At 45.3% G+C, this 27,768-nt stretch overlaps 2 protein-coding genes across 4 annotated transcripts; one reads left to right on the forward strand and one right to left on the reverse strand.

Annotated features, from left to right (window-relative positions):
- Positions 1 to 510: 510 nt before the first annotated feature.
- Positions 511 to 27,751, reverse strand: LOC131699668 (protein FAM193B-like). Of its 3 annotated transcripts, none has more exons than XM_058997122.1 (10): positions 27,733 to 27,751; positions 8,060 to 8,353; positions 7,492 to 7,678; positions 6,742 to 6,960; positions 5,865 to 6,270; positions 5,254 to 5,443; positions 4,687 to 4,920; positions 3,286 to 4,318; positions 2,834 to 2,909; positions 511 to 2,650 (listed from the first exon to the last, which is right to left on the reverse strand). In XM_058997122.1, exons 2-10 carry the CDS (start codon positions 8,318 to 8,320, stop codon positions 2,554 to 2,556), a joined length of 2,703 nt encoding a protein of 900 aa, XP_058853105.1. In that variant the 5' UTR covers positions 8,321 to 8,353; positions 27,733 to 27,751; the 3' UTR covers positions 511 to 2,553. The 3 variants fall into 3 exon arrangements, with proteins under 3 accessions (XP_058853105.1, XP_058853104.1, XP_058853103.1); XM_058997121.1 differs by lacking the exon at positions 27,733 to 27,751 and adding an exon at positions 11,704 to 12,061 and having other exon boundaries at positions 2,834 to 2,906; XM_058997120.1 differs by lacking the exon at positions 27,733 to 27,751 and adding an exon at positions 11,704 to 12,061.
- On the forward strand, positions 12,373 to 26,545 carry LOC117413062 (lateral signaling target protein 2 homolog). The gene is made up of 13 exons (XM_034021796.3): positions 12,373 to 13,614; positions 19,385 to 19,525; positions 20,380 to 20,517; positions 20,702 to 20,904; positions 21,412 to 21,501; positions 22,242 to 22,331; positions 23,058 to 23,159; positions 23,301 to 24,047; positions 24,319 to 24,446; positions 24,542 to 24,658; positions 24,773 to 24,871; positions 25,256 to 25,359; positions 25,834 to 26,545. Exons 1-13 carry the CDS (start codon positions 13,573 to 13,575, stop codon positions 25,954 to 25,956), a joined length of 2,124 nt encoding a protein of 707 aa, XP_033877687.3. The 5' UTR covers positions 12,373 to 13,572; the 3' UTR covers positions 25,957 to 26,545.
- Positions 27,752 to 27,768: the final 17 nt, after the last annotated feature.

Genomic DNA, 27,768 nt, shown 5'->3' on the forward strand with positions numbered 1-27,768 from the left:
AGGCCATGTGCGCGTAGTAGTAGGGCTACTTTATCACTATTACTGTATCCCTGTAGCAGGTATAGCACCGAAATGTGTTTGTTTTTTCTGTGGACGGTTGTTACATCTTATGCGCGATTGATGTTTTTTTTTTTTTTTTTTTTTGGATTGGATGGATAAACTGGGATATGAATGTGATTCTTTGGTTGATTGTGTTGAAAAGGATGGATACAGTTGTCCGCTGTTATATAAAACCTCCAGTGCAATATGAAGTCTGCATCTCAAGGAGTGTTTCACTGAGACATGGTGGTCAAAGTGCAACAGGATGGCCTCCTAAACCACATGACTGTTCCTTTATTTCACACACAGGGGCTTGTTTTTAAAACGCAGGTGAAGTGAGTTTTTGTGTACATTTACTCTCTTTTACAATATCCTGCTTTTCCTGTGTTGTGAACCACACATCACCAGCAGGGACGTTTCGGTAACACGCTTCCAGCACACACACACACACAGAAAGCAACACAACACACGTTTTTCTTTAGTCAAAACTGTATTTTTAAAATCTTTCGGAATGAAAGATTCTTTCACAGTATCAAAAGTGAATAATAATAATAAAAAACCAGGAGAAGCCAACATACACTTGGCCCTTAATGGTACAGTATAAACCTACATTCCAAACTTTAAGATATTGTCTCGTAGTTTAATATAACCTGGACAGCACCAGAGATCTTGTAAAATATGAAACACAAAAAAAAAAAAAAAAAAAAAAATTACATCTCATTCATGTCAGAATCAGAAAGCATTTGTGAAATACCCCATATAACCTACCCAGTGTCCCAGAGGGGCACCCAGCTACAACAGAGAAAGGAGCAGCGGCTGCAGCAGCAGCAGCACATCTGTGACAGTCTTGTTACCCCACATAACATTTCAGGGACTGGGTCCCCCACTAAGAAACATTTGATGAAAGCAGTACAGTAATAGGAGAGCATTGTCAGTGCTAAATCTACACAGCTGTGCTAGAAAGCAGGGCTGGACACTGCAGTGCTACAGGGCAGCTCCTGTAAGGGAGGACACAGCACAGCAAGTGCATTGAAGCTTCATACAAAGCAGTTCTTGAGGCTACTGTGGGTTGCATTAGAAACGGTTAGTTGCATCACTGTACTGAAGTACAAAAATGAAAGACGACGATGATTACAGGGTTGTACAGCAAACTCAGATAAGAGCCCAGAACACTGGAATTGAGGGGGCTGTGCAGCAACAATGCATATTAAACGCTCCAATTCCACAAATCATATCAGGAAAAAAAAAAAAATTCTCAATTCTAAAATTGTTTAGAATAAAAATTATTCCATGCTTTGTTTAGTTCCGCAATTATTTAAATGTATTTTTGTTTTATTATTATTATTTAAATCGATATGCTTTTAATTTAATGTCACTTCTTTTTTTTTGCCATGTATTTAAAGGCTGCACAAGGAAGTGAGATTGCTATTGTTGTGCGTGTCCATCGCACAAACTATATTAGAATAGAAACTTGATTGTGTGTCACTAACAGTCTGGCACAAACAGCAGTTTACACTGATATTTGATGTCGTTGTTAAAAGTTTCTAATCACGGAGATCCTTAAACTTTGTTCTGTCTAGATCAGCAATGGTTTGGAGTACCTCAGTGTAACCAGCAGATGGCGCTGGCTTTTGGAGACAAATCTTTAATAGACAATACCAGCAACACAAATATATGGTTACAGGTGAGGAAAGGGTGGCAGTTTCTCTGTTTTCTTCCAGTCACAGCTGAATGGACTGCGACACCCTTTTTGGTTTTTTATCTTATATCTTACTGTCTTTTCAAGAATAATTATTTTTTTTCTTTTTAATAACCATGGATATGAATTATTTTACCAGCCTGAATGCTGAATTAGAACCAGAACAGTCTGCTCTCCGCTTGGAAAAAGTGCCGACACGGCCAAGAAAAAAAACACACAGTACAGGCTCTTTTTTTTGCAGAAAGTGCACGACACGTTTTCTGAAAGGAATAAAACATTTGCAAAGGCATAAAAGCAAACAAGAAACAACTTGCAGAGGCGCGGTTTCATGTCAGGTGGATACTAGGAAAAGGATTTCATGCCTCTCTGGAAACGTGCCTTTGCATTTGCTTTAAAACGAGACCCTGCTACACTACACCTAGTGCACTAGGACCCTGCATCCCTGTGCTGCAAACTCCTAGACAGGAAGGACAATACAATAGTAGAAGCAGGTATCTAGTGTAGGTCAGTTAATCCAGTCCTGACCCCGGGGCAGGCTGCACTGACAGGAAGTGTTGCTCGGAGTCTGAATACGAATTGATAAAACCCTGGGGTTACGGGGTAGTGGGGTAACTCAAGTCATTAGGAGCTGAAGCAGCTGTGTTGCATGTTTGTGTAGGAGGAGGAGGAGGAGGAGGAGGAGGATGCGGGCTGGAGCTGCTCTTGTCCACTGTGCAGTAAGTGCCGGCGGCAGATCTGTCTTCAATCAGACTGTCGTGTTGGGATATTGTGGAGGGTGTGAATTCTGGGCGCTCTCTGCTCGCGAAACCTCCACCTCACTGAGCTGCATTTGAATGAACCTTCTTCAGGCTGAAGTTGGACCAGTTCACCGCCACTTTCTGTCGCGTTTGTTTGGCAGAATCCAGGCAAAACCTAGCGAGAAGGAAACGTAGAGAGGTCACACTGAGTGGATAGAGCTACTGATCAGTTCTATCAAGTTTCAACACACACGCACAAAATAAATACATTGTTAAAATTTCAATATCTGTCTGACTTATTCATTTCAACCAGGGCCAGCCCTGAGCTCCACTACTATGAAACCAGAAGCTATGTTACCTCTTGAAGTATTCCACCTCCCGGTCAATTTCATCCATTTCAGTCCCATCCAGATCTTTGGGGAGAAACACATCATCTGTGGGGAAAAGAAAGAAAAGAGCGACACTCAGCTGACAATGGCAGGGATGGGGAAGGCTGAGCCCGGGACACACACTATCTATAGCTCAGACTCTGTTGCCATCTAGTGGTTGCCACCGGAATCGCCACCTGCAAACAGGCACCTAAAAAAAAACACTTCTGAGAAAAACGCTTCCGAGTACTGATGGGTTAGCAGCTGTTTCAGCTAAGCCTCTTTGTTGCAGAAGTTTCCAGGAAGGGTAACATTTAACCTTTACTTGTAGATCGAGTTGCAGACATTCTTCTACAGACACCAGTACAAGCCTTGGAGAGACACACGCAGATACAAACACTTACACCAGGGCACACAGTACACAGAACAGAGATCGTCTTACCGACAGAAGTGCTGGACTTGTCCGCCTTGTTCTTGTTCTTTTTGCTCTTTCCCTTGGGCTGCTGGGAGCCTGTTGATGCAGGGGTGTGGGCCCTTGTCTCGGGCTCAAGCTCCACTCTGGGGCCATTTTTCATATCCTGGGGCCCTCCATTGTTCCTCTCTAGCTGCCTGCAGCCGCCCGCATCAAAGGCCCCGTTCTGCCCTTGCCGGTTCCCCTTGCTTTCTTCAGGCCTCCTGCCTTGGACCGCTTGGCCCTTGTGGGGCTCCACCACCATGGGCAGGGCTTGGGCCGATTGTTTTGAGGCCACTTTGGAGCTACTTCCGGACCCCGATACCCTGGCTTGCGTCTCCTTTGTTTTCTGGGGTTCAGGCTTCAGGGTCTTGGACTGCTGCTGCTGCTGTTGCTGCTGCTTCTTGCCTTTCCTCTGCTTGCCATTGCCAGCTCCTGCAGCTGCTGTATCTTTGGGGTCTGGGCATTCCTCCTTGGTGGCGGTGGTGGTGCCCGGTGGTGGTGGTGCTGGGGAGGTGCCGGTGTTGGCACTCCCATTCCTCTCCGGCGAGCGCACCCGGATCAGTTTAGAGAGGCTGGGCGTGGCGTTGAGCCGTCGGACATCACTGGCCACGGGGCTGTCCGCTGAGCCCAGCTCCTCCCTGCCGTTCACCAGGTGGTTCTTCAGGCTGCCCAGGGTCAGCGGGGACAGGTCCAAGTCAATCTGCTGCAGCTCGGAGGTGCCGTTGAGGTGTGACAGCAGGCGGTTGCTCTCCAGGGTGGCAGCTTTCTTGGGGAAGTCGTTGACGTCCAGGTTGAGGTCGTACATGCTGAAGGAGGCGCGGATCGAGTCCTTGATGGTGTTCTTGATCTCCTCCAGCCGGCTCGTCAGGAAGCTGTTCACCCGCTCCAGCTCCAGCTGAGGCCACTCCAGCAGCCGGCCGCTCTCCCCCGTCACAGCCCCCACTGCCTGCTGCCCTGGAGGAGAGGAGCACAGGTCAGGCCTTGGGGGCTCCACGCTGCACTGCTGAACCTTCTCCATCTCCTGGGGCAGAGAGCAGACACAGAGAAACACCTGTTTAACACCACACCAAGGTACAGCAGAGCTATCCAACGGAACAGAAAAAAGGCTGAAACATTTTCTATTGGAATCTATGAATGGGTGTTTTTAATGGATAATGTAACTAAGTGACAGAAGAAATTCTTGATAACAGTGCGAATACAACACTTCACTCATGAACACATTAATCCATTAATACTGTTTGTTAATAGTGGAAATACACAAAACTAAAACAATTTTCAAAATCCAAGAAGAAAGTCATGGGATAGCAAAAAAATGTATCACTTTGTCTAAACTAGCATTTTTTACACATGAATCAGTAGTGGGAATTGTTTCTATTGTTATCTGCGTACCTTCTTCTTCTGTTTGTGGCGGGCACGCTTGGCAGCCTTGGCGCTGTTGACAGGTTTGGGCTCGTTGCTGTTGATGAAGTCCAGTAGCTCGTTGACATCGCGATGGTCGATGGCACTGGGCTCAGCCGGGTCCGAGTCCGGCTGCTGTGGCACCTCCTCTTTGCGCCGGGTCAGCCGTGAGCGCAGCTTCTCTCGGATCTCTGCGTAGTTCCGGCTCGTTGGGGCGGCAGGGGGCTACAGAGACACCCCCAAGAGGTGAGGCTATGGCATCTCAAATCAGCCTTAGTGTTTATGTAGTGGTAAGCGTAGTTTAGTCTTTTTCGTATTCAAATCAATGTTACTTCAATCTTTTCTCTATAGAATTAAATGCTGTACACATACAGTTTTATATACAAATACGTGCTGCAGTCATTTATAAACAGTGATGGTGGGCTTCTTGCGACAGCTTTTGCGATTGGCTCCACGTTTAGGAATTTAAAAGGAAAGTAATATACCTAATTACCATCATCATCCTCATGATCCTAATAACAATGAGCAGCTCTGCTGTAGAATGATGCCCTGGCTTACCGCGTTGTGTCCAAAGAACTCGCAGTAGCAGCAGTCGCAGTACTTCCCGTCCTTCTGATTGGTGGAGGACGAAGCACAGGAGCTTCTCTCGGAGCTGCTGTCCTCGTCCTCGCACAGCCCCTCCTCCAGCTCACAGGGCGGGTGGCAGGCCATCCCGTTCACCTGCTTGTGCCCTTTGCATGCCTGGTCCCTGCAGAGAGGCACGCAGACGTTATCAGAGGGGGGGGGGGGGTTCAGCAGCAAGTGTGTATTACTAATGCTTCTGAGGTTTAGTTTGGAATCAAGGATCTAGACCAGGGATGGCCAATGACGGTCCTGGAGGTAAAATGAGAATTAAAAACCACTTCGAGGTCTGGATGGAGGATTCACTGGTTAAATTCAACAATTTAGAACAGGGTTGGAACAAAGAGCAGGAGTCGAAGTACCCTGATCTAGGCTGTTACAGTATCTTCTTTTGAACATTGTCTTTGCCTGCAGTAAACAAAACGGAAGTGATTGTATACAGACAGTTCAGAAATAATTGCCTTATTGTCGTGTCTCCTCAAAAGCAGCGATAAACTGCAGACACCCAGTTTTATTAAATACAAAATAATTAAAATACATCCACTAACCTGCAGCCTCCGGAGGGTAAATGTGCCACGCTAGGAGATGCGCTGGTCCCATTGCAGTGCCCACTGCAGGGATGACTGCATCCAGTAGGGGGTGCTGCCATTTTGGTGTGCGGTGTGTTGGCCGGTGGAACGTGAGCGTTCTTGCACGCCCCGGGCTTGTGTAAAGAGACGGGACTGTCCGGCCCAGCCGCTATCTTGGATACTGGCACATGAACGTTTGGTACCAGAGGGGAGAAAGGAGCATGCGTGGCTGACCCCGAGCCAGGCGAGGTCGCATGCACATGCTGGCTGGGCGCTTGTCTGGGCGGCAGCAGAGAGGAATGCTGGGAAGAGAGCCCCGTGGGACTGTTGGGCGGCACTGCTAGGTCCGAGTGCTGATGGTGCTCTGATGAGTGGAAGGCTTCGCCTGCGAGAGAAGAGTTAGCTTAAAGACCAACTGTAACCAAATAGTGCATGTATATGTACAGCTAGATAGAGAGAGAAAGAAAGAAAGAGAGGAGAAACATCTATCTAATACCCTACTGCTGCAAGCCAAGTAGTGATCAATTGTCAATTCCGTTTGTGTTTAGATCACAGTACATTAGAATAGATGATTATTAGTATATCAAAGAAAGCCTACATCAACAGTATATCAAATATAACATTATAGCAAATGCCAGCGCAGTCAAAAAGTAGACAAAATAGCGCCTGTATTATCAAGCAAATGTCCATGCAGAAGAATGTGATTCTGAATATACAGCCTTCAGAAGCCCAACCAGCAAGGGGCCAGAACTCATAATAATAAAATAAGTAGAGCCCCAATGGAAAGCAACAGCAGCGCTATCCTGGATCAGCCAGGCTTGGCGTGTTACAGGAGTCACAGCTAAACCAGGCTCACCTGGAGGCGTGGGTCTCCGGCACATGGTCTTGAAGTGCTTGGGGGTGGTCTTGCACAGATCAGAGGAGGTAGAGAGGGGAGAGCTGGGAGCCGCCCCACTGGAATTCTGGGATACTGGGTGACTGTAAGGACACACCTTGGTCCCAGCAGGCTTTGCGGCTTTGCCAGGAGCCTCATGAGAAGGTCTTTTTTCATGGCAGGCTGGTCCCGCCGTACCGCCTGAAACAAAGACACTGCAGCTTGAGACATCACAGACGGCATGGAAAGGGCCATTCTGACAGAGCTGACCCCCCCCCCCCCCATTTACACCAGAGGGCTTTAAAGTCACAATAATAAGGATGCACAGTCAAACGTGCTCTTACCAACCACTGCCCAATGCTTGTATAATGCATATAGGTGATAATGATTAGTCTAGAACACATATATATATATATATATATATATATATATATATATATATATATATATAAATTTTATATAAACATTTCATTGCAAATGTTTAAATACAATATTTCAATTACAGCTATAACTTAATAAACAGAATACTTGCTAGTCAAGGTATTGTTTCCAACATGAACGAAATATTTACTTTCCATACGTAATCAGCAACTGAACTCTTTGGATGACCAACAACCTCCACTTTATTCATGTCAACAGCATTACAAAGTGGCCAACACCACTGACATCTACAACAGAGCCAGGACTGTTTATGATGTCCACAGGGAACCAGCCGCTGCGCTCTGTACTCACCCTGCTGTGTGTGCGCGGCAGCCGTGTGGTTACAGTGCGCTCCCCCATTCGTGTGTGCCGAGTTCCACAGCCCCGAGAGCTTGTGGGCAGACAGGAAGGAGCTGGGGTCCCAGTCCACAGAGCTGCCGTGATCCGGATATCCGTTCCCACAGCTCTGCGTCTTACAGGAGGAGTGTGAAAGGGACACCTGCACAGGAGGAGAAGAGAGCGGGTCAACAGCGGATCTTTGAACTGCGTGGAATGGGATTGCATTAGCACAGGTTTAGACAAAACTCTAATTAATGTGCAAGCAAATAAACCATGTGGAACCAATGTGCAAATACGAAGTCTGTTTATCAGTCGATGCCCAAGATATGTGATGTAACAAGAAAGCAAAACAAACTAATGGAAATACAAACTGAAATACAAATGTATATAGTACATGGAAAAGTAAAGTAAAAGGTCCATCCATACTGGATCACCGTATAAGACACAAACACAATTCAAAAGCCAGTTCCTGCAGCACACCAGAGTATATAGTAGGGTACATGACTGCAGTGTTTTTGACAGGACTCTTGTTTACACTCACTGCGAGAGCCTGCTCCTGCGCTGCCCTTCTCTCCTCATCCTCCACACTCTTCCGGCAGCTCTGGCAGATCCACAGGGGCACCTCTCCCAGCAGGCTCTGAGACAGCGACGGCATGGCATCCGGCACCGTCCTGCCTGCCTGCTCCTCTCCCAGCAGGGCCTGCGAGAGCGCTGGCACCACTCCGGAGCCAGGCAGCCCGTTGGCAGGGCTCGTGCCCCATTCCTTGCGCTCGCGGTGGCACAGCAGGCAGCAGGTGTGCATGGACTGGGCAGAGGCAGTGCCGACGGGCAGAGGCTGTAAAGGGACAGAACCAGACACAGTTTGAAACGTTCGCCAAGCCAAGACAAATACAACAAATCTGAATCCCTTTCGACCCCCCCCCCCCCAGCAGCAAAGCAGCAGGTAGACGCTGCCTTACTTAACTGGTGTGCAAAAAACATAAGAAATTCAACTGCTTTTGCCAGCAAAGAAAAAGAAAAAAAACTACAAACACTACTCAGAATGTGACAGCTCTTGATTCCTGTTATGCAAACAAGTATAGTGCAGAAGTATTCAAATTTATGTACAGTTAACGAGGAGAGCAAAGTAATTAGGCAGAACGGTTGGTAGTTAGAGGTGTCAAAGCAGCTGGGTGCAGAAGCAGCAAAAACAGCAAAATTCAGGTGGCTGTAAAAACAGGAAGCGAGATGCCTATCTTTAAAAATAAATAAATAATGATTGTAAATTCCATATAGGCCTCTCAACGGTGTCAAGGTTACAGAAGAGGTTTTGTGTTGGAAATATATTCTCATTTACACTCAAGCCCACATGAACAGAATTTGTAAAGTAAGTTCTTGGCTGCCTGTGCAGTTCTGAGACTCGAGTGGAAGGCCTGGGCTCAAAGCAGTCTAGGTGTGATCAGTGTCTGCGTAGATTCACGATGACAACAAGCTGTGGAGCCTAAACAGTGCATTGGATTAGTTCACTCCACAAAGCTGGTGAAAAAAACTAATACTCAAGTACCGCAGCTCTGTGCTCCGTTTGTTTAAAATCCCATTCATCAAAATATTTGCTCAGCACTCACTGTATAAGTGCTCTTTCGATAGAATTCACCTCTAGAGCACTCAGGAGACAGCAAATCAAAAGGGACTCATTTTCAAAATTACAGCATCACAAAATTGACTCATGCACTTTTGATGAAAGCAAGAGACATAATGCTCACTGTTTATTTTCTGCAAACAAGGGTACTGCACACAAAGCACTAAACAACACTTACCTATTCATTCAGTGCCTTGTGTCTGTCTGTATAAAGTTCTACTGCAAATTAGCTGCGGATAACTACAATGGCATAACAATTAACATATTTTTGTTTTAAAAAAAAAACACAGATATCTATAGTGCATTTAAATATTCAAATACCTACAATGTAACCATTGTGTGGGACTGACGATTTACATTCAAGTACAATCATTTTGATATTTAATACAGAAGGTTAAATCTCTGATAGTATGATGAGCCTATCCCTATCAAACTGGAATCCATCAGGTTGTGTTGACTTATCTCTTCAAAATGTCATAAGTTGCACTGTGGAGAAATGACGTGCATGTAAAACAACGTCATGTAAGCAGATTTTTTCAAAATACCACAGTGCTTTCAATAGCTCTGCCATAGCTTGAAACTAACATCCTATGAGCATGCAGATCCTAATTGGAAGTGCGGCCCACAAGGTGGGTATCAAGACAACTTCTCAGCACTGGCTACTTCAGAGTCACAGCTTAGGGAAGAGATCCAGCTGCCATGTGAATATCACAATTAGCGTAACAAGAGGTCTTCCTTAAGCACCTGCAGGCCCTCATCTGCACCTCTATCAAGCAGGGCTTCCCAGCTCAGCATGCTGTTTCTGGAGACCCTCTAGTGTGTTTTAAGTTGCTCTCGTCCAATTTCTCAATCGAGGTTTCCAAACCGGGGGGGGGGGACGGGGGGAGTATTAAAAAACCTGTAAAAACTTTCTCCAAACCTGTGCATGTCTGCAAACTGGATGCAAACACAGCATGGGCAGAGTGAAGATACTCCCATAGTCTGTCGTACTGTTTTCAGAAGTGGACCAGACTGGAACTTAGCTGATAAATCCTCTGCTTGGGTGTATTACTTTGAAATCTGTTTTAAAAGCAAATCCTTTTTTTTTTTTTTTTTTTTTAAAGAATGGTCTTGTATAAAGCCTGCCCGTGCCACAGTAGCATCTGTTCAATCTATTAACCACAAAGGGCCAGGTGTAAAAACACACGCCAAATTACAAGGAAATGTCCAGAAATGCTCTAAACAACGGTGGACAACACTTTTCTTAAAGCAATTCACTCAAAATACAGCTAGATGCTTAAGATTGTCCCCTAAAACGCATTAGACCGCAGAAGGGATGGAAATGAGATTCCCATTGCATAGCAGTTTCATCCATTCCAGGTTTTACTATGAGCTTCATTAGCTACAGTATATAGGTAACAAATGCAGGTGTGTCTCGTTAAACTCCCAGTAAAACCAGGAACGGATCAAACTGCTATGCAACGGGAGTCTTATTTCCATCCCTGCTGCTGTCACCCAATTAAAGTGAAAACACCCGATCCGAGGTCAGCAGGGATGTTGCCATTTACTTGACTGTCCAATCTCTCTTTACACAGCGGATGCCATGGAAGCTGCTGCCCCGCACCAGTAGTCAAGCCCTGTGCTGTTCTGTGATCAGTCGCTGGTGTCGGCACACTTAAACCAAGTGATGTCCTAAATGAACACACTTGCAGGGTCAGCACTGCCTGAGCACCCAAACATCCCAGTTGTGGTTCAAACAGCATTACCCCCCCCCCCCCCCCAAAAAAAAAAACACAACAACTGTATGTGCAAAGGTTACATTTCCTGTGGACTACTATGTGAACTCCTGGCTACCTTGAAAAAAAAAATAAACACAGCATACATCTGTGACAGAGATGCATCCTTTCAACGCGTTGAGCATAGCAGGAAATCGCGTTAACACTTGTACTTACACACTTGCTTTGAATACTAGTGTCAAGGTCTTTATTCTCATATGGCTATACGGACAGCGTTGTATTTCTAGTGCGAATACAGACCAAGCAGTAAAATGCACACATCCTCATACTGTAATGTTACATATGTTTACCTTTTTTTAATGCACTACTGACCTATTGATTCTCGTTGTCTGAACAGACTGAAACTCAACTCGAAAAACCGCGATAATACTACTACAATTCAACCATGCTCTTGTGTGGCCTGTCTGTGTCTCACTTACCCATCAACACCCACATCTAGCTGAGCACGGAACCCGAAGGAGCTGATCCTTCTACTTGTACGAGCTAGTACTACACAGCCGAGATCAATATTAAAAACTGCAAGCTCGTTTAATCAGTGAGCACAGCGCCTTAATACACATTAAGAAAATCCATGCACCGCCAAATAAACCCGGAGGCGGATTACTGTATTATTTACATCATTAAATGCACAGTTCACCTGCATTGTATTTGCATTGACAAAACGATACCTCTTCCCCACCACCACCCCACATGAACCGCTCCATGATGTTTAATCCTGTGTAATACGTCGACGTGTCTGATCCGCCGGTACCTTTAAACACGACATTATTGAATAGAAAGTGAATATATTGCCTGATTCGTCTTGGGCAGCCGGTCCACTGCTACATCTCCGCCACCGCCAGCTGCATCGCCGGGAGAGAGGGTGCTAGTCTTAGCGAGGCTCTCTTGCCCTGCTATCGGCTCCTTGCTGACGGCTCCCATTTGCTTGTTTTTTTTCCTGGCCATACTCCAAGTCTCTCTGAATCCCTTCAGCCTAGTTTGTACCAGTTTATCCTTGGCAAAAATACACACTTTCGGTTGCACCAGCCTTGCCTGGTTTCTCGGGCTAAGACACAACAGTCAATATGGCGGACTCCTGGCAAAACCCGAGAGTTCAGGGGTCACCTGAGTGCTGGCAAAACGGCGTCAGTTCGCTTTACAGGGAGGGGAAGTCGAGAGGCCGCCATCATTAGTTGTGGCGCAGGGGTGGTCCTAAGGAGGGGGCGTGGCTCCACCAGCGCGCAACGTGACATGTGTGTGAATATGTGTGTGGCGAGCTCTACTTTCGCGGTGTTACTTTGCTGCACCGTGCGGTGCTTGTGATAGTTACCCGCCTATTATTATTGTGTGTATTATTACAAGTTCACGTCGTATCTAGCTGAAGTAAAGCCAAGTTCTTGTGCGAGAGACGTTAATTTATGCACCACAACAGACGCGAGGAAAGAAAAACATTCAAAATAAACTTATCAGAATATCTAGTTGAGTAAATGCAGCCACTTTCTCTATTTTCAAAAGTAAAAGTTAGCTTTTTTTTCTTGTTGTTTTACAAAATTACGTTTTTTTAATTGTATTAACTGAGATACACAACATCAAATACCAAGCTTTGACTGTACCACGTACACGTTTTATTTTCCAATTCTAACTGGAGTCCTTGTTGAAATTCTACACGCTACAGATTTTTTTTTCATCAAAACTGCAGCTGTGACAGTGTGCACATAACCCAATGCTGTGTTACTGTGGCGTGTTGTGGGCTCCTGTAGCGCATCGGCACACTGATGTTACATTACCAATTCCATGTAGGTGAGTCGGGGTACTGTGCCAACCGAAGTGCATGCCTGTGACGTCACCGTCACTTTGAAAGGCGTGAACCTAAAATGCAATCGGGGCAGAGGAGAGCAAAGAGCAGAAAGCAATATGCATACATTTTCTTAAAGGGATACGGATTTCAAAACGTTGAGAGTGCGTGATCGAAGTGGAACCGGAAAGAAGAGAAAGAGATTACACATGTATCAAAGAAAATAGCAGAATTATGCAGCGGTTTTGTGTATAGACACTCAGCGGAACATAGCAGGGGTGGTATACCTAGGTATTCTCAGGTGACAGGAACTGAACTCTTTAAAAGAGGAAAGTTTGAAAGCGATTTGCATAACTCGAGTGCTGCCACAAAAGAAGCAAGAACTGGCGAAGAAATTGGATGCGGAAGAGCTGAAGACAAAAGCTGTGAACCCCCTTTCATTGATTTACTCTTCACAACGCTGTAAGTGAACGCGCAAACTAAGTGCGTTTTCTGGCTGAATGAGACTTAGGTGTAGAAATACAAAACACCACCAAAGTTATGCACATCTTTTTATAGGTTACAAATCAGCGGAGTCCGAAAACGTTTGGGGTAAACAGGACTGAAAGACAAGGGAACAAAAACGAGACCCGAGAGAAAAGTTCTACTGTACTCACGGAAAAGCAAGTCACTAGAAAACAAGGCAAACTACTGTAAACGGCTGCAGAAAACAATTAACATTACGAGAATAACAAACACAGAGGTAACAAAACACGGAACAGATTTACAAAGAAGCACTGGATGTGAACTAATAAGAAATGGAATTGAACGGCCAGATACACGAACAATAAAAGCTGCTTAAGAAAACAATTCGGAAGTACGCACGTAACTTTGAAACTCGGATAGCAATGCTGCCAGCTCTAATGAGGAGATGGCTCTACAGACCAAAGGTAGGATACTAGAATTCAATTCATTAACTGCTGTGATGGTGGGAGTGTTTGTAGAGGTGTCCCTCATTATCAAACTCAGTCGCCACACGGTCCATGTGGAGAATGCGTTAATTGAAGAGAGAGAAAAACACAAGCCTATTGTAGGTAGTCAAATTGTACCTGTTACTCCACTTTCCAGTTCTACCTATGTGAATAAAACCCAGACCCTTGGCACTGTGAAAAGGGCCCAGCATTGTAGTCTTGAAACTACAGTATTGTGCTTGGTTTGTATGATTATTTGTTTAGAGAAAACCAGTTTGGTTGAACCCAGACACACAGTTGTTTGGGGGGGAAAAAGCAAAAGACAATGTGCTGCTCAGAATTATCCATTGAAAGAACCTGGCGCAATTAAATGTGTCCTCCTCAAAAGACTTAACAGATAAAACAAAGTGCCAGGGTCCTAATTTCACATGATCTAATGAGAAGAGAGGGGAAGGAGAAAGCATGTATTTTAATATTTAATAAACGTATACCGTTTCAAGGTGTATTACACCTTCTGCTGGTATCAGAAACATGCATGTTTATTCAAGGCTGGGTAAGTGCTTCACCCAGCCTTTTAGGGGTTCACTGTACCTGCTTGGGAAACACTTCTACCCTAAGATGGTTTCAGTGTTAGTAAAAGATCTGTTATTGTATAATGCGTGGCTTCTGTTACACAGTCATACTTTGCCCTTCAGACTGTGTCTTGGCTGCTTTCAAGGAGAGGGTCAAAGACCTTGGTCAGTTCTGCTGAAGTTCCTGATAGCTTTGCCAGCTGAGGTGTGTGTTATGTGTTTTCTAACTCATATCCGCCTCTTTGGGTGTGATTTCCAGTCGTGGTTGAGTCACAACGAAACATGATTCAGTTTGGGCCCCACAACATCACTTTATCCAGCATCATAGGAGCTTACAGTATTAAAGCTGACTGATTTCCCTCCTAAAGCAGAGTTGCGGACTTTGTTTTATGTGTTTTTATTTAATCACATCAAGTTGAATTGCTGCTGGGACAGGCAGGACCATGCAAGTAAAAGAGATCTTCACCTGCTTGAGCTTGGTCTCTGGTCTAAGTGATCAGCTGCCCTGTGATGTCTGTTGACTGACCACTTCATGCTGGCCACGTCATTGTGGGCGTTGCTCATAGTATTTCTGTCACACGGTCATGCATGTTAGGCTATCAGCTATAGCTTTCAAACGCAAAAATACCAACAGACGTGATATTTCTTCAGCACTTGTAAGCTCACACCCTTGTGAAACATGTAACAAGGCACAGTGCCACTGGTTTTGATTTCTGTTTAGTCTCTTGAGCATGTCTGTGAAATGCATAACCTGCTGCAAGCAGTAGCAGGAGCAAGCCTGTTTGTATAAGCCTTGAGGCAAGCGGGCTTCAAAAGAAAGAAGAAGATACAACTGCCTTTGGAGGATGTAAGCAAATCCTTCTGCTTTCTGAAAAAGTACAATGCAGAGAGGGCTAAGTATGGGGGAACTAAAGAGAGTTTATGGAACCAGCCTGTATTCTACTGTGAAATGTGCTCTAATTGTTGCAGGGTTAACCCAACCCATACAGTCTTTACACATTTAGGGGACCCAAGTTAAACACCTTAGAGGTGTATCGCTGTAAAATATTAGTAGCGTAGTAAACACACCATTGCTTAGTTGATCCTTTGATCTTTGGTCTCATATGTGGTTTCACTTTCAGTCCCCTAGTTAGCCAATCCAGTAAGCAGCACATCAGGCAAGGATTATTATTATTATTATTTACAATTGTTACAACATATCACATTATACATTATTTCACATTTTACAGATATCACATTATTTTTACATACAATTACCCATTTATACAGTTGGGTTATTACTGGAGCAATCTAGGTAAAGTACCTTGCTCAAGGGTACAACAGCAGTGTCCCCCACTGGGGATTGAACCCACAACCCTCCGGTCAAGAGTCCAGAGCCCTAACCACTACTCCACACTGCTGCCCTGTGGATCCAATCAGCAGACAGAATTCCGACAGAGGTCAAGGTGCACAGAAGCAACAACGGTTACATGTGGGGAAAACAAATATCCTTCAGGCACAGTTTCCACAAAGAGTTTTAAACATAGTTTTTTGCGTGTTTCGCAGGGGTATTGACTTGAGTAGGTATTGAAAATGTCACGTGAGTCAGTGGAAGGAACAATTATTTATTTATTTATTTCTTAGCAGACGCCCTTATCCAGGGCGACTTACAATCGTAAGCAAATACATTTCAAGTGTTACAGTACAAGTAATACAATAAGAGCAAGAAATACAATAACTTTTGTTCAAGCAAAGTACAAGTGTGACAAACCACAATTCAATAATACAGCAGACAATAGTGATAGTGACATCAGGATATGATTAAATAGTGATAGTTACATCAGGATGTGATTAAATACAAAGTACTACAGGTTAAACACTTGGCGGATTACAGTATTCTGAAGTACAGGATTAAATGCAGTAAAATAGGGGGCAGATAAGAGCAAAATAAAGCACATTTACATGAAGGGTGATAGTGTCCCAGGATACAAACAGAGGAGTTCTACAGGTGCTGTTTGAAGAGGTGAGTCTTAAAGAGGCGCCGGAATGTGGTCAGGGACTGGGCAGTCCTGACATCTGTAGGAAGGTCATTCCACCACTGCGGAGCAAGGGTGGAGAAGGAGCGGGCTCTGGAGGCAGGGGAGCATAGCGGAGGTAGAGCTAGTCTTCTAGTGCAGGCGGAGCGGAGAGGTCGAGTGGGGGTGTAGGGAGAGATGAGGGTCTGGAGGTAGCTGGGTGCAGTCTGGTCAAGGCATCTGTAGGCTAGTACAAGAGTCTTGAACTGGATGCGAGCGGTGATCGGGAGCCAGTGGAGCGAGCAGGGGTACTGGAGTAGCGTGGGCGAAGCGAGGCAGAGAGAACACCAGGCGGGCAGCAGAGTTCTCAAGTTATCAAGGTCTGTTTTGTGATGAAGTAGAGTGCACCCAGAAAGGTACATTTTGAAATAATTTAGTCAAGTTACCCTGGAATCCTCTTTTAATGTGAAGAGGGATCACAGTGGAAGCTTGTATTTATTTAATAGGCAGGGAGTCCAAATATTGACTTCCATTTCCAGTCCAATGTGAAACATTAGCGTTCAGTTAAAGGTGCTCGGTGGACACTGAGCCTACCCAGGTCAAGCTGCTTCATGGCTTCGTATATTCCTGGCTATAAAAAGAAAACAATCTATACATAATGTCTGTACACAGTGGGCGTATTCTCAATGCCCTTCCTCCATTCTTTAATCGACTCCTATTTTGTGAAAGGAGGAAAAAGGAAGTTCAAGTTACAAAAGCATAAAGAATCACCTGGAGGGTGCTTGATGACAACACAGATTATATTATTTGGTAGTTTTGGTTCTAGTTTTGTAAAATGAATCCGTGTTTTTAGCTTTTTAAATGAATAAAAACAGGAGCTAATTAAAGACTTTAGTAAATGCTTCTAGATGCAGGTTATTAAAATAGCTTTTAAAATGGTTATATTCCGTTCAGAAATGTGCCTTTGACCTGGCACTGATTGGTTAATATTGGGTTCCGTTGTGTCATATTGACATATATAATGTTTCACAGTTCCAAACTGATAGGAAAGGTGGTTTCACGCATACTTCAAGAGCAGCAGATTATGAGGTTTTTTGTTTTTTTTTCATTAAGATTTTATTCAAAGAAAGTCATTGTACATTACAGCATATTTCCCTAACATGATTGGGATATTACTGGGCCTGCTTGCCTCCCTGCCCTCTAACCACGAAACCATGCTGCCACCCAGTCTAACCAGCTCCTACAAGAGAGTAACCCCCCCCCCCCCCCACGAAGCCATGCTGCCACCCAGTCTAACCAGCTCCTATAAGAGAGTAACCCCCCCCACGAAGCCATGCTGCCACCCAGTCTAACCAGCTCCTATAAGAGAGTAACCCCCCCCCACGAAGCCATGCTGCCACCCAGTCTAACCAGCTCCTATAAGAGAGTAACCCCCCCACGAAGCCATGCTGCCACCCAGTCTAACCAGCTCCTATAAGAGAGTAACCCCCCCACGAAGCCATGCTGCCACCCAGTCTAACCAGCTCCTATAAGAGAGTAACCCCCCCCCCACGAAGCCATGCTGCCACCCAGTCTAACCAGCTCCTATAAGGGAGTAACCCCCCCCCCCACGAAGCCATGCTGCCACCCAGTCTAACCAGCTCCTATAAGAGAGTAACCCCCCCACGAAGCCATGCTGCCACCCAGTCTAACCAGCTCCTATAAGAGAGTAACCCCCCCACGAAGCCATGCTGCCACCCAGTCTAACCAGCTCCTATAAGAGAGTAACCCCCCCACGAAGCCATGCTGCCACCCAGTCTAACCAGCTCCTATAAGAGAGTAACCCCCCCACGAAGCCATGCTGCCACCCAGTCTAACCAGCTCCTATAAGAGAGTAACCCCCCCACGAAGCCATGCTGCCACCCAGTCTAACCAGCTCCTATAAGAGAGTAACCCCCCCACGAAGCCATGCTGCCACCCAGTCTAACCAGCTCCTATAAGAGAGTAACCCCCCCACGAAGCCATGCTGCCACCCAGTCTAACCAGCTCCTATAAGAGAGTAACCCCCCCACGAAGCCATGCTGCCACCCAGTCTAACCAGCTCCTATAAGAGAGTAACCCCCCCCCACGAAGCCATGCTGCCACCCAGTCTAACCAGCTCCTATAAGAGAGTAACCCCCCCACGAAGCCATGCTGCCACCCAGTCTAACCAGCTCCTATAAGAGAGTAACCCCCCCACGAAGCCATGCTGCCACCCAGTCTAACCAGCTCCTATAAGAGAGTAACCCCCCCACGAAGCCATGCTGCCACCCAGTCTAACCAGCTCCTATAAGAGAGTAACCCCCCCACGAAGCCATGCTGCCACCCAGTCTAACCAGCTCCTATAAGAGAGTAACCCCCCCACGAAGCCATGCTGCCACCCAGTCTAACCAGCTCCTATAAGGGAGTGACCCCCAAGGCTTGAAATCCTTCCCATCGCTCTCGCTAGCAGACACAGCATTCTCTCAGTTCCAATACTGTTTTGTAGTTGATCATTATTTTCCAGATGTTGTTATTCTTAGTGCAGCAGAGAAATTAAACTTAAAAATAAAGGGAGTCATTGTGAAAAAAGACTGGAAAACAGAGGCTACCTGTCTGTGGCCTCATGTTTTGTAGATAACAACACAAATACTAGGGGGGGGGGGAACACAATCCCCTTAAACATGCTCCTTTGATCTCAGAACCACAGGGATAGGTCAACACCTGTGTAATCACATTCCAACCCAGCCAGTCCAACGACTTCTGATGAAAACACAAAGTGATGCCCGCACGTCGAGTCTCAGCTTGTTCAGTGTTACAGAGAATGAGCTCTTGCAAACGCAACAAATCCTTTGATGGTGAGAGTCTCCCTCTTGCACTCTGTTAAAGTTACTGTTAGGACTAATGAAGTACAAGTCAAATGAGGGAAAGGTACTCCATTTTACTATCCCCCTGTCTGCTGACACCTGATTGATTGGGAAAAAATCCTGCTGTGGTAAAATAATGTTGAAACTTCCTTGCAAATTGGAAAATATTTCTCTGGCAAACTTTTAGAGAATTAGTAGTTCACATCCTGGATGTGATTTGACAACATGGGAGGATCTTTTATCCTGACTGACTGATTGATTGATTGGCAGTAGCCAGGTCCAATGAACTTTTCTGCTTCTTTTACGCCTCCCCCCAAAGAGGTCAGACCAGCGGCCACTGGCTCAGTTCTACCATGCAGACGAGGAGGTGACGAGGATCACGGCAGAGCTGAATGGAGTGGACCTCAGGAAGGACCTGCAGAAATACCTGGTGCTGCTCAACCAGCTGAGAATCAGTCAGGTAAGCAACAGCACACCTGGGATGAAACACCACTGACAAGCACCTCTATCCATGCTGTGGTGATGGATGACAACAGGGGCTCCCAAACTGAACAAGCTGACAAGCAGCATTTTTTTAAAAGAAAGATAATTAGTAGTCACATTTTCTCTAAAAATCTGATTTGTTTTAACTGACCGTTTACACATGAAAAGACTGAGGTCTTCAGCTTTTACATAACACTTAATTTAATACACAGCTCAACTCTTCAAATCAATAATGAACTTTGTGCTGGGGATTTCAGTTAAAGGCATCACAGTAATGTTTGTGTGAGTGTGTGTCTATGTAACTCCAAGATGCAAGGCTTGATAAAGTTGGAATCTGTCAGGAAGCCAACAGATGAAGTGAAAATGGAGTGTCATCACTGTCACTGCCAACATGCACTACCAAAAATATAATCTCAAAAAAGCTTGCAAAATCCCTTATTTACCCTGGATACTCACTTCAAGTATATCCATCTCGCCAAAAAGGGTAAATTCACATAGAAGTCAGATAAATCAAGGAATTTGGATTAGATTTGAAAAATGTATTGGTTTATGTCACAGTGCCTCGAATGATGTTATAGATAGCCAGGTGTTAATTGTCGTTTGTTGGTACTTATGTTGAAATATGAAGTCTGGTGGCTTCGTGTGAAGTGGTCCCCTATTGTATTGTATTGAGAGTGCCTCTGTGTAGTTTTGCATGTAGGCAAATAGGAGACATAGAAGTAATAGTTGTTGTTTCGTTTATGAATAAGATATGATTTGTGTTGAAACACTTAATAACAATCCTGCAATTCCAGTAATCTCCTAATACGTGCTGCTTGTGGACCCCTCTAGGACCGCATGTTGAGGACTATCGAGCTAGTGATGGAGGAGTGTATCCCGGCTGAGAGGCAGAGCCGCGATTATCACATCAAGTTTCCAGATGAGATCCTTCACAACAACCTGGGGGTGCAGCTGTGGTTCGCTGCCGAGGTGAGGGGCCACCAGGCCTGGGCAAAACATGCCCTCTTCACTGCAACCTTTTACAGGAAAAATCAGAAAACTAGACCTGACCAAAATCGGTAAACAAAAATGAAGTTATAAGCAGTCAGTCACATGGAGCGAGCATGTTAATGAAAATGGTCCGTTACCGCAACGTCCCCTCTTGTGTTCACAGTGCTTGTCTGCGGGCTCTTTCCTGGAGGTGCGGGAGTCGGAGGGTGTTCTACTGCGCCCCCTAGCTGAGGAACTGCTGCACTGCCTGGAGGGGTTGAGGCTGCTGCTGAGGGAGCACAGCCTGAGTGACTCCCGCAGCTACCCGCCACTAGTCAAGGAGGCCCTGCTCCAGTACGACCGCGTCTTCTCCGAGTTTGAGCTCAGGTACTATACAGCCCACCTCCCCTTTAAGTAGAGAAATAAAATCCACGCAATGACAAAGCAAACGTGGAGCAGATTTTTTTACATTTTCTTTATTAATTTTACATTTCATCAAGGATCAACTATAAAACAGATCAATATGTGTGTTGTTTATTTTATGCATTTGTAAGATCCTTTTCCCTACTAGAAGTTAATTGGGCCCTTACTGCTGAAGTCAACTCCTGTTCTCAGCTTTGACTCACCGGCATGTTTTCCTAATAGTTCCACACCCTGTGGATGTGGTTTTGCCTGGGGAGAAGCTCTTTCTCAGGTTTATTACAGGCTTTTTTCATGCCTGTGCCTGCAATCATGAATGATTTGTTTGGTTCCATTGGTATGGAACATATGATGTGACACACAGACTATTTTATTAATCGGGGGAAAAAAAAACAAAAAACCACCTGCCTCGCAGACAAAGATTGGGTGGTTCTGTAAAGGTCTAAACAAGGAATGTGTTTTTGTGTTTCCCAGTTACATTTCCACGGTGATCCCTGTGAAGTCAGCAGAGGAGATGCAGAGGCAGCAGGAGATTGTGGTCTTGTTCTGTGAGACTGTGGACAGGTGAGGGGCTGGCTGGCTGGCTGGCTGGATCGATATGTTTGCTGAGTTTGCACCAATGCAAGAACTAAAAAAAAAAAAAAAAAATGCCGTCCTTTAAAATCACTAAATCACCTCCCAGACATTTTTCATATTGTTATGCACAGAAATGCACCACAGGTGTGGGATTATGATGTAGGTGCACGCATTAGTTCCAATGCTGTTGAGATCAATCAAATGGACCCCAACGTGTAAGTTAATATATACAGTTGAACCCTTTTTTTGATTGGGAAGAAGACTGCAAAGTGTTGGCAGAACAGCTCAATCACCATAGTGCTCAGGAGAATGCACACACCATGGCCCACTAAACCTTAGGGATTGTTTCTCAATTCAATCAGGTTTTCAGTTCATTAAAACAGTTTTTTAACTGTTCGGAGAGGGTGTGTTAGTGGATCTTTTTAAAGCACTGTTTACCTAAATGATTGTTTATACAACTGTTGAAAAACCATTCATGTGTTATTTTTGAATGGAGCCCCATAGTTCATTATCAAAGCTTGGAATGGATCAGTTCTCTTCATCCAAGGAGTTCTCACATACTCCCTCTGTAAGTCCACACATTTCTCCTTTAAAAACGATTGGACTTCTTAATTAATAGTCAGTCCTCGACGTGCACACCTCAGGTATATGCACAGCATGTCAGTGTGATGCAGTGCGTTGTCTGTAAAGCGGAGGTGTTGATCTGCTCCCCTCCTCTCTGGCTGCAGAGCTCTCAAGCTGGGATACCTGACCCAGGAGCTGATTGATGGCTGTGACCCGCTGCTGATGTTCACAATCCCTCGACTCGCTATCATCTGGTAAGTCTGCCGGTCCTCGCTGGCCACCTGCTTTCTGATCTGGCTGCTGTTGAATTATCTTTGTATTTAGAACATAGTGCATCTGAACCTAGTGGATTATAATTATGAAGAGTAATCCACTCCTAAATAGTAGCCTATTTTACTCTCAGCCTTGGGGTGTTCTGTATTGAGCACTCAAAGATTGGAAGTCGATAACACAATTGAGTCTTAAATATAAGAGACTAGAGTGTGATCTGCAGGGTCGTGCAATATACACAGGGCTTCTGCTTTTCAGTGATTTACCCCAACTTTTCTACTGCCTTTTAAGAATTCAACTGACACCTGTTAAGCCTTTTGTGCATCTCAATCACAATTGAGAAAAGTGTTAATAGTAAAATTGGTTACAAGTTTTTTTTTTCTTTCTCTGAAAATAACTAAATGGTCTTTTACAACCGTAAGTCTTACTTTTTCATTTAAAAGCAGAAGCGACTCATCTTTATTAATGTGAGTACAGTCATGTATAACGGTTGTATTAAAGTATGCCCCGCAATTTTACTATCCCCACGTCTGTCAGTTGTGTACGAGATACACGAATGGCTTACCAGGTATCAATTCAATTCTTAAAGGAGAGCAGAAAAGTCGGGGGGGGCGACTGAAAAATCTGAAGCCCTAAATATACAGTAGCTTCAACTGACCGAAGGTTTAATTTTGATGTTCTTCTAATCGCTGTCTGTTCCCTGAATGAAGCGGGCTGCTCATCTTCCCAGACGGTCCCCTGAATCTCCAGCACGGGCCCGAGAGCATGTCCGGTCTGTTCAGACCCTTCTACACTCTACTGCAGAAAATCAGGTAGGGGGGTGTGTGGTCAGAACGTTTCCCTTGCTTCGAAGCGCTCAGACATCTAAATTCTTAAAAACGAACCAAATATCCAGTGCATTTAATAATTCCATCCCTGCTGATTTCAATCCGTTTCATTCTCTCCCTGTTCAGGGACCTGCTGGGCATCCTCACTGCTGAGGAGCTCGACATCCTGGAGATGAACCTGTGCACAGCGGAGTCAGGCGGCTTCCTCTGCCAACAGGAGCGCTCGCCACCCTCTACTGGCAGTGGAGGGAGCCCCTACCCCGACGAGCTCCCTCCTGCTGATTATGAGCCAGAGCCTGGGAAGCTGGAGGCTCATTGGGCACACAGGGCCCCTGAGCCACTGCGGGACCTTTATACTGTAGCTACAGCTTCCTCCTCCTCCTCCTCCTCCTCCTCCTCCTCCTCCTCCTCCTCCTCACAGCACAGAGAAGGTGCTGATTTCTCTCCCATTTATCCCACCCAGGAGGCAGCCCCAGAACATGTAATCCCACAAAACAGCCATCCGCACCCAGCTGCCCCGGGCGGAAGGGATTGGGGATTCTCTGGAAGCCCTTTTCCATATCCGAGCTCAGCATTCCACCAGTCAGGGCGCCAACAGCTGCAAGCAACGGCAAAGCACGGGCATCCTGCGGAGGACTGTCACACTGCTCTGGGCACTGGAGAGCAGATCCGGAATGTCAATGAATTGCTGGGTTCAGACAGTGATAGGTTCTATCGTTCTTACTCTGTGACTGTTTATAATAGAGCTCCTGCCAGGACAGAAGCAGAAGGCGAGGTGAGAGACAGCACGCCCCTTGTGATGTCGCACAGCGCGGTTCCTGGACAGCAACTTCGAACCACAGAGCCCAGACATCCATCCAGAGACAGCAGCAGGTAATGAGGAGATCAATCCACGTGTCTGCAACAGTGCATGCAATGTTTAACGTGGATCAAAATGAGTCTGTTAGGTAGACTTGAGTAAATTAAAGATCTAGCAGTCTGAGCTGAGAGCCGGCCATTGTGATTAGAGCCAGCGACTTAGAGGAAGTCTGTCTTAGTGTTTAATGCTGGGGGACTGAGAGGCAGTGGTTAGAGAAGAGGCCCAGTGGTAAAAGCTTAAGGACTGGGAGGTAGTGTACCCTAATTGCTGTTTCCCCCACCCCAGGAGGCGGAGCGGGCAGGAAAGCTATCACGACCTTGCTAAGATCAGACGTGCTGTCGAGGGCGCCCGGCTGCGGGCACATTACCGTAGCAACAGGGACATGATCCACAGGCTCTTCGTGTGCATCTCAGGTAATGGCCATCTGCAGGCTTTTGGGCAACAGAACTTGGCTGTTAAAAACGTAAATATAACATTAAAGGGTAACGTTTCTCTCTCTCTCCTGCAGGGGTCGCGGACCAGCTTCAGACGAACTTTGCCAGCGACATGCGGACCATTTTGAAGTCCGTGTTCGAGGTGACTGCGTCCAGCGCTGACCCATGGGTTGACAGTGCTGAGATCGATTGTGAGTGTGCCTGTCTGGTGTTCAAAGCTGTATCAAAAAGTAAAGCATTACTGTCTTGTAACTGAGCCTGAGTGCACATACTGCACAATGGTGATGCGGTTTATTCTCTCCCAGCCGCAGTGGAGGTGGAGGAGGAGGACAGCTCCGTTTCCAGGCAGGAGGAGTGCGAGTTGTGTGAGGAGCTCAACGACAGTAACGTTGGCAACGCTGCAGGTAAACAACCGAGGCGACTCGTTCTGAACCAGCCTGTGGGGATAGCTGCTGGTTGCACTTACTTTTGGGCAAACAGGCAGTGTGTTTGGACAAACATTTTTCTATCAAACTATAACACTGTAATTGCTTGGGTTGTTATGTTCCAGAATGCCTGGGGATAACCGGAGACTTGGGATTTGGTTGTTGTTGCGTTGACTGACGCATCAAACTCCACCTCCACCGTGTCTGGGGCTGAATACCCTAAAGGGTTTTAGTATTAGCTGCAGGCAGAGAATCGTTCAGTGGGGTTGTTGTAATTTGTGTGCCCTCCCTCCCTGGCCTCAGAATCTCCAGGGGAATGGGAAGATGAGTCTAATGCAGCGTTTGGTATGCCTTGTGTTGTAGGTCCCCCTGTGTGGGTGCCAGACAGCGCCTGCAATCGCTGCTCAGCCTGCGAGACTCCGTTCACCCTCCTGCGGAGACGACACCACTGCAGAAGCTGCGGCAAGGTAGGCTGACATGCACACACCAACAGGCTGTGAATACAGTGAGTGCTGGGACAAACATGGGCTTTTCATGATCAAATATTCTTTCAAAATGTTCATGAATATTCAAATAATGTTTCATTTTTGATAATCTGAAAGTATAAATTAGTAAAAAAAAAAAAAACACACCACAGTACCCTATCAAATTACCTATTAAAGAAGCAGCAGAAAAAAATGTGTTCTGCACAGTAGAACATGTGTTATTTATTTCAGATCTCATTGCATTTATGCATTTCCTTCCCTTGCATGAGATCTTTTTTATAAATTCCATTGAGAATTCAAGCAGGGTCTATTATTCCAGCATTAAAAAAACAAAACTATCCATTATATCTACAGTGGAAAGCAATGGACTGCTAGACTCCCCTGACATCCTAAGACCTGAACTGAAGGGAAGAGCTTCTGGTGTAACCTCACACGTGTCTCTCTCTTGTGTTTCAGATCTTCTGTGCCCGCTGTTCACCCCACGAGACCCCTATCCCTCGCTTCGGACAGCTGAGAGCAGTCCGGGTCTGCAGCCACTGCTTCACGTCTCACATCGGCGGGGAAACCACGCAGTTTTAATGAAGAAAAGAAAGAAAGCAAACGTGCTGTTTATCCAAACCGTTTAAAGTGGGTTTAAACACAAAACGATACTGAAGCGGTCAGCTGCTGAAATCCAAGCCTGTTTTTACTTTCTTTTTTTTTTGTTTACCCTGAAAATGAAAATACTTGTGTAAAATAAAAGAGCAAAGCTGTTTTATATTGTAAATACCGGTACTGTAGAAACCTTTTGTTGTTGATGTTGTTTAAATGTTTAACACTAGAGGGCAGGCCAGAGTGCTGTACTGCTTCTGCTTTCTCCTGCAGCAAGCTTTTCACAAGCACCAGGTAATTCAACACAAACCATATGCCAGATATAGAGAAGGGGCTAAGTGGCACAGTGGGGTAATTCACATGCAATTGTCAGCTGGTGGACTGAGTTAAAATCCCAGGTGAAAAGAGATGTGGTGGTTGTAGTATTATCCACTGCACAACTGTCAGTCTGCTTGAGAGTGCGTTCAGGACAGGAATAAGGTGTGCTTGCAAAGACCAGAGGCTCCATCCCTGACTGGCCACTGTCTGTAACCTTTCACAAACAATCATTTCACAAAATAAAAATGCAGTAAATCTAGTGCTTCCATTATTTCCAGGACCCCAGCGATACTGAACCACAAACTCATGAACACTGAACAGTGCAATAGAACACACTCGTGACAGTTCGTTCTGTTGTCTCCTGTGACGTGTTCATCAGTTGTTGATGGGAAACGCAGGTGCACGTTTTCACGCGAACGTCGCCTCCGCTGTAATGCACTCAGCCCAAGAGCAACAGGAAACAGAAAGCCAGCAGGATGTTTAATGTAAGGACAGCATTCACGTAGTGCGTGTGAAACACTGAGGACTTGTGCATGTGAAGCGCTTTTCTTCACATATAAGAGACTATTACAGCACAGTCAGCTAGGTTCAAAGTGACATAATCAAGTGTACACTACTCTATTTGTGTATAGACTTTAGGGTTTAAAGGCATTTCTGTTGTCTTAACCAGCCCAGTAGTAAGTACTCTAGGGATCATGTTCATAATAAAACAATGAAGCAGTGGCAAGTTGTTCACTACCTTCCAAGGCAAGGGTTCTGTGTGTAGATCTGGGGCTGGCAAACTCCAACACGGAGTTCAGTTTTGCAGTCTTACAAGAAGATCGTTTTTTGTCTCCCTTATATACCCATTAACCATGCCACAAATGTTTTTACAGTGATGCCTATTATATTTATAAGTGGCAGATATATACACCAGTGAAGTGGGGCACATTTGTAAAGAAAAAAAAAAAGTGACCGACTTCCCTGTGATAAAAACTAGACATTAACCTTACCTTTACATATAGTGTAGTCCGACATACTCAGAAACACTGTCCAGTTGCGATGTTTAGGACATCCGATCAGATCTACTGTTATCTTATTAAGGAGACCCTGTCCACATGTCTTTATGGACCTAATCTTTTTTTTATTTTTGTTTTTAAATCTGAAGAGCCGCCCGTCTCTAAATATGTGACACTTGCATATTGCATTTGCAGGAACTTCATATCGGCAATCTTGGGGTCAGCTTTTTCATGACAATGATTCCCGCAATTTTTGTTTTGCCCGCACAAGACTGCAATTAATTAACTTTTAAATATAACGCACATCCCGTAATATAATCTACCGCGATTCCCAGTAGAAAAAATAAAAATTAACACTCATTTCAAAATAGAAGTGCTGTGTGCATGTCTGAATAACGCACGGTTATCTCGCTTCCCTCCTATTATTTGTATCTTTGAATTTTCAAACCTGTGTTTTCCCGCTTGCATGCGTTTCGTGCTGACC

This window comes from Acipenser ruthenus, chromosome 23 (assembly GCF_902713425.1).
Source record: "Acipenser ruthenus chromosome 23, fAciRut3.2 maternal haplotype, whole genome shotgun sequence".
NCBI classification, from domain to species: Eukaryota; Metazoa; Chordata; class Actinopteri; order Acipenseriformes; family Acipenseridae; genus Acipenser; species Acipenser ruthenus.